The 10,000-nt window shown below is 34.5% G+C and overlaps 1 protein-coding gene across 4 annotated transcripts in view; it reads left to right on the top strand.

Annotated features, from left to right (window-relative positions):
• Positions 1 to 10,000, top strand: part of ATP6V0A1 (ATPase H+ transporting V0 subunit a1) — a 51,868-nt gene that overhangs the window by 722 nt on the left and 41,146 nt on the right. For 3 of the 4 annotated variants that reach the window (XM_006924602.3, XM_006924601.3, XM_015599340.2), the window contains exon 2: positions 1,297 to 1,458. In XM_006924602.3, coding sequence (XP_006924664.1) covers positions 1,342 to 1,458 — 117 coding nt within the window. In that variant the 5' untranslated portion in view covers positions 1,297 to 1,341. Of the gene's footprint in view, positions 1 to 516; positions 538 to 1,296; positions 1,459 to 10,000 lie in introns of those variants that run through there. The other variant, XM_025041716.1, reaches the window with a different exon arrangement.

Raw genomic sequence — 10,000 nt, 5'->3', positions numbered from 1 at the left:
TAATTGGAGGCTGTCAATATTGGCAGCTATGCCGATCGGGCATAATTTTATGTGTTTAGAAATTGTGGAATCCTTGTTGAGGAAGGGCGTGTGTTGGGGGGTGGTAACAGCCGTTTTGGATAATTCAAGTATAGACAATCATAAAGTCAAGCTATATATTCTCTTGAAAAATCCTTGCTTCTGTCTGAGTGTGTTGTTTTGCTGTCTTGAACATCAAATGCACAATGGTTTTCTCATTCAAATTTCTCAAAATGTCTCCTAGCCTTCCAGAAAGGTAACTGCCTTTGACGTCAGTTTCACCTATCATTACGGATGCTCTCATAATACTAAAAATAGTATACGTTTTGCTGAGTTTAGATACTGTACAGTCCGCGCCTTACAATAACTGATTGAGAATGAATAATTGCAGTTTCAGGACCACTGATAGCGCCAATTGTCTTTCTTACCCGGCAGCGATAAGACAGCCCTAAAATGAAACCTTTATTGGCTCATGCATGAGAAGCTTTAACAGATGGAACAATGTAATTACTCTTGAAGGTAGGGATAAGAAACAAAAAGCTGCAGGGGTGAAAAGCTTAGTCTCTGGCTTGCTAAAACTGCTTTGTCATTATCAATGTATTCCTGTCATGCTTCACTTGAAATTGAGCTTAACGTGGAAGCTGTTTTTTAGATAATGATTATGTGTTTAGATTCTTTCAGGAGAAAATGGTGCTTTCTGAGGAGTTTGGAAGGTTAAACCCTTTTAATTGTAGCTGTAGGGTAGTGCTAGGGCTTTGGCTGTTAGAAATGGGTAGTAGAGGATAGGAAACGAGTTGCAATGGAGACATCCTTTATTAAAGGTTGCAATGGAGACATCCTTTATTAAAGGGTAATCGAGGTCTCTTCTGTTTGTTTCCTGGCACAAGAGGGGAAAAAAAGAGCAGTGTGAATGTCACTACCTCAGAATATTGTGTCCAGGGTATTAAAGAGCTGTTTGGGATTCCCAGTTCCTGTTTTTAATCTAGTTACATTCTTATGTAGTATTGAGATGTCCCAAAATATTGTCATTTGATCCTGATGTTGACTGCAAAGGAAGTGACTTTTCATCAGGCACTCTGCGGGGAGAGGATTCAGTAACAGCCTTTGCAATTTCTTTTTTCTATCTTTCTAAGCAAGATGTCAAAACAGTTGTTAAACACCTGTCAGCATGAGGTGGGAGATATGAAATGCAAAACAAAAGGGTCTCGCTGGGGTGTTGTTTGCTTTTAGCCCTCTTAGTAATTTCCAAGAACATGTAATTTTTTCTTTTTGCCTTAGGTTGGAGAGAAATCCAGGTACTTAGTTGACATACCTTCTGCCGCCATGGGGGAGCTTTTCCGGAGTGAGGAGATGACGCTGGCCCAGCTTTTCCTACAGTCAGAAGCTGCTTATTGTTGCGTCAGTGAATTAGGAGAACTCGGAAAGGTTCAGTTTCGTGATGTAAGTAGTTGTGAGGCTGCTTCTTGATTACCACTGAACTGTATTTTTCTTGTCATGGCCAGTTGCCTTATGATGAATGTTTTGCTTTTTATTTACAAAAATAACATTACAGCATTGTAATGTGATATTGTTGGTACTCTTTTCTGAGTTGTCTTTCTAGAGGTGAGAATGTTGCGTGCAAATCCTTTCATGCTTCCCCTCTGAGAATAATCCTAAGCATTCTCAAGGTAATTGCTTGGGATGCAGGTGGAGGACACTAAACTAACATTTTCAAGGCTTGCACTTTGCTTTTGGGCTCCTTAACACCAATAGTGAGGTATTTTTTAAAAAATTATCATAGCCGTTCCATACAGTAGGACACATTTATTATAAAATCTGAAGCATCCAGTTACAGATACATAGTACATAATTAAGCATATACCGGATACCCATTATTCTGAAGCATTATGCCTGGCACTTAGAGAAAATATCAAAAGAAAATGGACAGTCTAAGCATAAAAAGTATGCGCTGTGGGGCATAGAATCTAATCAGGAAGACACAATATATGCTTCTGAAAGGGGAGGGGAGTTAACAATTAATCTCAGAGCTCCATGTACCTCTCATTGATAGCATTCATTATAGTTGTGGTTTTACATTCATCAGTGTGAATAGTTGATTAAAGTCTATGATCTAAGCACCATAAAGACAGAGACATTCATTATTGTATCCTTAGTACTCACATACAAGATACTCAATCAGTATTTGTTGGAATGAACGGGTGGATGAAAGAGGAGTGGTCAGAAAGGTGTGGGATTCATTGATATTGGCTTCCTGAAATTGGCAAACTTTCCGGAGGTTCTCGGTCTGAACTGAAATTGCACAAATATAATCCAGTAATGTCATCTTACTCCTCATTGTCTTTGAACCTTTTTAAAAATATTTAATCAAATTCTCTTATTGCAATTTAGTTTTTTATCATTGTTGCTTTTGCGGAAGTGGACGACAGATTATTTATAAAACTTTTATCGCATATATTCATAAAATTTGATGTCAAATGTCCATCACTTTTTTGTGCCTTATTTCTTGAACCTGCTTTTCTTTCTTTTTTTTTTTTTCATTTTTTTAACACTGCATAATTTTAAATTTATTGAAATTTGTCTTATGGTTTAGCACATGGTCTCTTTACTGTTAATGTGCACCTTTGTAAAGAACATGTATTCTGTTGGTGGTAAAGTAATTTCATAAATGTAAATTAGGTTCAGTCGCCTGTTAGTGTTGTTCAAGTCTTTTCTTTCCCACAGATTTTGGGTCTACTTCCCTCAATTTTAAGAGAATAGTGTCAAAATATTAAAATCATCGTAGATTCATCTCTTTTTCCTTCCAGTACTGTTGAGTGTTGCTTGATGTACTTTCATGGCCAACGTATAAGGAATTTGTTGTTCCCAGCTCAGCGTGTTCTCTTAGCATGTTAGCAGTATAGTGAGTCATCATGAAGTCCATAATGGCTTTTGCTCTATGGGTCAGGGAACCAATGTGGAGATTGTTCCAGTGTTGAGTATATGTGGCCCATACATCCAGAATCAGGGAGAATGACTACAAATTGGATTTGTGGTCCCCCTGAGCTCCTGTAAGATAGATGTTCTGGAGGCTGCGGAGTGTAAGATTGAGGAACTAGCGTCGTCATGTTCTGGTGAACGCTGTCTTCCTGGTGCATAGCCAGAGCCTTCTCGCTGTGTCTTCACATGAGGAAGAGCTCTGTGAACCTTTTTATACCATCTCTTCTAGAATGTTTGCCTACCTGACCCAGATTCCTTCTCTTACCTTTCTGAGAACTTGTTTTCTTCCACCAGCCTCTCCTTTCTCTTCTCCACCCCGTCCTTAGTGTCAGTGTTTTTCAAGCTCTCTTTTCTGCTCTCTCTGGATAAGCTTCTCCACACCCACATCTTCCTTTATCTCTCCTGTGTGTGTGTGTGTGTGTGTGTGTGTGTGTGTGTGTGTGTGTGTGTGAGATTTCATCTGTTCTCAAATTTTCCATCTTTATTCAGTGAGTCCTAAATCTGTATCTCTGGCCCTGATCCCCTAAACACCTTCCCTGAATTTACTACTCTCTAAGATTGTTGTCGTCTCTGCTTCTCAAGCTAGTGTGTCTAAATACCCATATCTACCCTTTTCACAGACTATTTCTTCATGCTGACATCCTAAACTTGAGCTAATGCATTGATATTTTTCTGGTTTCCTAGCCTGAAACCTAAATCAAACCTGTTACCCTTGATTTTCAATCCTTCATCTGGTCCTATGGTGTCTCCCTTCTATTCAGAGTTCGTAACTTTAACTTATGATGTATTTCAATAATACAAAAAATTATAGGGAATAATATAATGAATGCCTGTGTTTCTACTATCTACTTAAGAGATAAACATTCCACATATAATTGAATGCTCCTGCCTGTCCTTCCTCTCTGCCATTCATTTCTCTCTCTTCCTTGCCAGAGGTAATTTTCTACAGTGATTTTTGCTTTTATCATTTCCATACATTTTTATTTTTTACTTTCACTAAATATATATAGCTAAATAATAATATATAGTATAATTTTGTGTTTTAAAACTATATACATGGTATCATATTGTATGTATCCTTCAGTGGGTACTTTTTCAATTCAACATTTGTGGTATTTAACCATTCCTTTAAATTGCTTTATAGTTATTGTAAGAATATACAGTTTATCATTTTTATCTTCTGATGAACATTTAGGTTGATTGCAGTTCTTTTGCTATTACAGTGTTGTAATGAAGATTTTTGTATATGTCTCCTGGTATACATGTATGATAGTTTCTCCGGGGCAGTGGTTCTCAAACTTTTTGGTCTAAGAACCTCTTTAACACTCTTTAAAAAAATTATTGAGGACCCCAAATGGCTTTTATGCAAGTTATAGCTATCGATATTTACTGCATTGAATATTAAAACTGAGAAATGTTTAAATTATATATTTATTAAATCATTTAAAAAATTTAATAAAAAGCCAACTACATGTTATAACATTTTTAATGAAACAAAAAAATAATAGTGAGAAGAGTGGTATTGCTTTGACATTTTTGGAAATCTTTTAGTGTCTGAATTAATAGAATATAGCTGGATTCTCATATTTGCCTCTGTAGTCAGTCTGCTTAACATATGTCATGAGCCTCTGGAAAACTTCACTGAACACTCATGAAAGAATGAAAATGAAAAAGCCAAACGATGTCTTAGTATTACTGTGAAAATGGACCTGCTGCTACTCCAGGGATTATAACTAGGAAAGGCATTGCTGAGTATCGTGTACATCTCTGACTGTTAGATGCTGTCAATGTGTACTTTACGGTGCATGGACCTGTTCACCCTCCCATCACTGGTTGAGAGTTCCTATATGCCACAATTGCGTCAACAACTCTGTGCTCAGTCTTAAAGAAATTTGCCGGTATAATGGGTATGAAGTGGTATCTTCTTGTTTTAATTTGCATTTTCCAGATTAGTACATTCAGTATCTTTTTATCTGTTTATTGGACATAATGGGTTTCATTTTCCATGAGTGTCTATCCATATCATCTGCCTATTTTGCTATTAGGTTTGCTTGTCTTTTGATTGTTGAGTTGCAGGATTTGTAAATGTTCTTCATGCATTCTGGAAGCTAATCTCTTTCTACTCCTTTACTGATAACTTCTTCCAGACTGTCTCCTGTCTCTTTCTTTTGTTTATGGCACATTTTGTCATATATAGAATTTATTTTTCTTTTTTGCTCATTAGTATTTTCCTTTCTAAATTTTTATTTTGAAAAATTTCAACTCTGAACACTCTTATGTAGTAGATTCACCGGTTGTTAACATTTTGCCACATTTGATATATTTTTTTTTTACTGAACCATTAAAAAGTAAGCTCTTTCTTCCTTTCAAATCCTTGTCCCTTTCTTTATTTTTCTCATACACCATATACATTGGGACCTTCAGTAATATGCTGAAGAAGAACAGCAAGCTAAAACTGGTTAGGTTTGTGTTAACCTGTGTGTAACTAAAAACCCAAATGATAGGGGTGTACTTTTCTCATGTAACATGAAGCCAGCTCCACACTGTCATCAGTGTCTGAAGATCATTCTGTATCTCTTTGACTGTCCTTGAGCATTTGGCTTTTGTTCTTACAGATAACCACCACAGCTCCAGACATTTCATCCAAGGAAGTAAAAGGAGGAAGGACTAATATCAGGAGAAAAAAAAACTTTCCCAGAAATCCTCAGCATGCTTTTCTAATTTATTATTGGCCAGAATTATGGCATATACTACTAGCTGCAAGGGAATCTGGGAAATGTAGCTTTTCAACTGAGGAGTTACTGTCCTGAACAAAATTAGAATTTTTGTCACTAAGGAAATAGGGCAAAATGTTATGGACTGTATATGTCATATGGCATTCTTATCTTGCTCCTGACTTTAAAAGGAATCTTTTTTAATGTTTCACAATTTAAGTAAGATGTTTACTCTTACATCTGTTTATTACACAGAAAATTCTGTTTATTAGATTATGCAGATTCCTTGCAATTTCTCATTTTCTGAAGTTATTTTCACAAATGGTTGTGGAATTTTATTGAATGCCTTTTCTTCATCTATTGAGATGATTGTGTTTTTTCTCCTTAATCTATTAATTTGGTGAATTACGTATCCAGATTTTTCCTACTATTTTTTAACAGCTTTACCGAGATATGATTCACATACCATACAATTTGTCCATTTTTAAAATGTACGCTTCAGTGACTTTCAGTATATTCCCAGAGTTATACAACCATAACCAAAATCAGTTTTAGAACATTTTTATTAATCCAACAAGAAACCCTGTACCCATTAATAGTCACTCCCTATATCCTCCCAACTCCTCACACCCCTCAACCCCTGGCAGCCACTAATCTACTTTTGTATATGTGGATTTGCCTCTTCTAGACATTTCCTGTGAATGGAATCATAAAATATGTCTTTGATGACTGGCTTCTTTCACTTAGCATAATGTTTTCAAGGTTCATCTATGTCATAACTTTCCTTTTGCATCTTTTTTATATGAAAATATGCAACATATAAAAACAAGTGGTTCCAGTATAAGAAGGAACTGATACCTATCTTCTCTTACAAAAGATACCACTCTGGGTTTTAGAGAGACATGTTTCCTCCAACTTGTTCAAAGTCTTATTTTCCTCATCCATTCTTCTCTTTGACAGACTTCTTCTCTACTCTTCAATCCCTTACTTTCTAACACTATCGTGACAATTTACATTTTTTCAACAGATGCCATGTTGAGCGTTTCATATTATTATTTCAGGCATTTCTCTCAACAACCCTACTTTCAGAACCATCTTTTGAGCAGTGGAGACTACCATTCTCATTTTACCGATTAGGAACCTGTGGCAAAGATGAAAATAACTACCCAAAGGACACAAAGCTTTGTACTGAGGATTGTCTGATTCCGCTGCCTATGTTCTTTTTAATCAAGATATACCAAAAAAGTTGCCCGTTACAGTGTACAATTCAGTGGTTTTTAGTCTATTCAAGGTTGTGCAACTATCACCAGAATATTTCATCACCCCCAAAAGAAACCCTATACCCATTAGCGGTCACTCTCCATCTTCCCCTCCCCTAGCCCTTGGCAGCCACTTAATCTATCTCTGTCTCTATGGATTTTCCTATTCCTGGACATTATATAAATGGAATCATGCAATATGCAGTCTTTTATGACTGGCTTCTTTCACTTACCATATTGTTTTCAGGGTTCATCCATCTTGACTACATGTGTTAGTACTTCACTTTTTTTTAATGACTGAATAATATTGCATTTTATATATTTTATACACACATACACACCACCTTTTTATTCATTCATCAGTTGATGAACATATTTGGGTTATTTCCACTTTTTGTCTATTGTGAGTAATGCTGCTGTAAACATTTGTTACAGGTATTTGAATATTTATTTTCACTTCTTTTAGGTATTACCTAGGAGTGAATTGCTGGGTCACATGGTAATTCTATATTTAACTTTTTGAGGAACCTCCAGACAGTTTGTGCTGCTTTCCACAGCAACCATATCATTTTACATTCCCACCAGCAATGTATGAGGTTCCAATTTCTTCAATCTTCACCAGCATTTATTCTGCCCCCACCCCTCTTTTTTTAATTATAGCCATCTTAATGGGTATGAAGTGGTATCTCACAATGGTTTTGATTTGTATATCCCTCATGGCTAATGATGTGCAACATCCTTTCATATGCTTATTGGCCATTTGTGCAGATGTTTGTTTTAAAAATGTAAAATTATGCTTGCAAGCCTGGGATAAGCTCAACTTGGTCTTTATAAGGTATATTTCAAACGAATTTTAGGGTTCAGTTTCCTAATATGTTATTAAGATTTTTTATTTATATTTATAAGTGATGTTGGTCTATAATTTTCCTTTCTCAAACTATTCTTATTTTAGTGTCAGGGTTATACTGGCCAGTCTCCTACTAGTTGAGGAGTGTTCGTCCATTTTCTTCCTCTTTGGAATGATTTTTCTAAGATTTGGGCTTATCTAGTCTTTGTATGATTAGTAGAATCTATCTTTAAATCTTGTAGGCCTGGTGTTTTTAGATTATAGGTTTATTCTGTTTTGTTTTTTAAGTTAGTTTTAGTAAGTTATATTTTTCTAGAAAATTGCGCATTTGCAATCCAAACTTTCTGAGAAGTTATTGGCATAAAGTTTATTTTAGTATTTTAAAAAATCTTTTCTATCTGTAGTTGCTTTTTTAATTCTGTTTATTTAGGCCTTCTCTAAGTCTTATAAACATTTTGGCTATTTTATCTTTTCAAATAACTAACTGTTAAGAAAAATAATAATAAAATGCTAAGGAAAAAATAACCAGCTTTTGATCTGGAGTATCTTCTCAAGGACTTTATTTTGTTATGAGACTTTCATTCATTTTTGTTCTTTGGTGTTTTCTACTTCCTATTATCTTTTTCTAACTTCTAGAATTTGAACATTTAGCACATTAATTTTTAGTCTTTTTTTATTACATGCATTTAAGGCTATAAATTTCCCTTTAAATAACACTTTAGCTTCATCCTACAAAGTTTGATCTTTTGCATTTTTATTCATTCTAAATTATTTAAATCGTTTTATATATGTCAGTTAATAAACACTAAATATTAAGATCTTTTGTAAAGAATTATTGAAATCATTCACAAATCCTTAAACATACATAAACTTCAATTTTCTGATGAAAGGATTATTCTAATGAATGAAATATTGCATCAAGATTCACATATCACTTATTAAGGACAAGAGTTAACAAAATTGTTCTTTTATGGTCAATTACCTAGGCTCTTCCCAGACGGTGGTAAACAGCCTCTCAGCCTTGCAAATCTGAAGCCTTATTGTCTATGAACATGTATTTGTGTCATTCATCAACTACAGTTTACTTAAATGAAATAACATGTGGGTTTTCTTTTGTTGCTATTTGGGGAGGAGAAAGCCATGTGTTAGTTCATGTCATCTGTAGGATCAATTAAACTAGACTTTCTCAGTTGCTAGAAAAATAAAAATAATTTCTAATGACGTTAAATACAAAATAAATATAACACTGTTCATGGCAAACGTGGTTGCTGTAAGTTTTATTCTTTCAAATGTGGGCATGATTGTATGTATTTAGAACTAGTCATATCACCATTAAAATCAGCTATTCAGAAACAAACAAAAAAATTATTATAATTCCTTCTTTGAGCCATGAATTATTTGGAACTATTTTAGAATTTCCAAATATGTTGTTTAAGTTGTATTTTTGATACTGATTTCTAACTTAATTGCATCATAATTAGAGAACATTGTCTGTATAGTACCAATTCTTTATTGAGACTTGCTGTATGACTTATTTTGTGGTCAGTTTTTATAAATCAGTTCTTGCTGGATGCAGCGATAAAATCAGTGTGTGTATTAGATTAAGTTAACTTTGTTGTTCAAATTTTCTCTATTCTTATTTAGTAAATTTGATGTATCAATAATTTAAAATTTAGGTTAAAATTTCCCATAGTGTAGACAGGTTTGTCAGTTTCTCCTTGTGGTTCTATTCATTTTCATTTGAAATAGTTTGCGGATACCTTGCCCAAGTGTTTCAAGATGCCTTATCTGAAACAGACTGTGAGATGACTTGCAGTTGAACCTTGCCTCCTGCTTATGAAACCAGTAGTTCCCATGGCTGCTTTCACTTCAGAGTGTCATATTTATTGAAGTGGAAATTTCTGAATGGGAGGTTCAGTTAAAAACGAACTAACATTTTATTAGGGCACACAAGTTTAGAATTGTTGCACCTTCCTGGGAATTTTTCCTATTATCATTATGTAGTGATTCTCCTCATTTCTAATAATGCTTTTGCCTTAGATTTTGTCTATCTAATATTAATATCATAATACCAATAATTTTCTTACTAGTTTCTCTGTCACCAGTCTTTCTTACAGTTTCTTCTTTACACACAATATTATTTTTCACAAGATCTTTAAAATATATATATATTTTTTAAATTATTT

The sequence above is a fragment of the Pteropus alecto genome, unplaced genomic scaffold (assembly GCF_000325575.1).
Source record: "Pteropus alecto unplaced genomic scaffold, ASM32557v1 scaffold98, whole genome shotgun sequence".
Taxonomy (NCBI): Eukaryota; Metazoa; Chordata; class Mammalia; order Chiroptera; family Pteropodidae; genus Pteropus; species Pteropus alecto.
The sequence above is the reverse complement of the archived record's forward strand: the minus strand, read 5'-3'. Positions and strand labels throughout refer to the sequence as shown.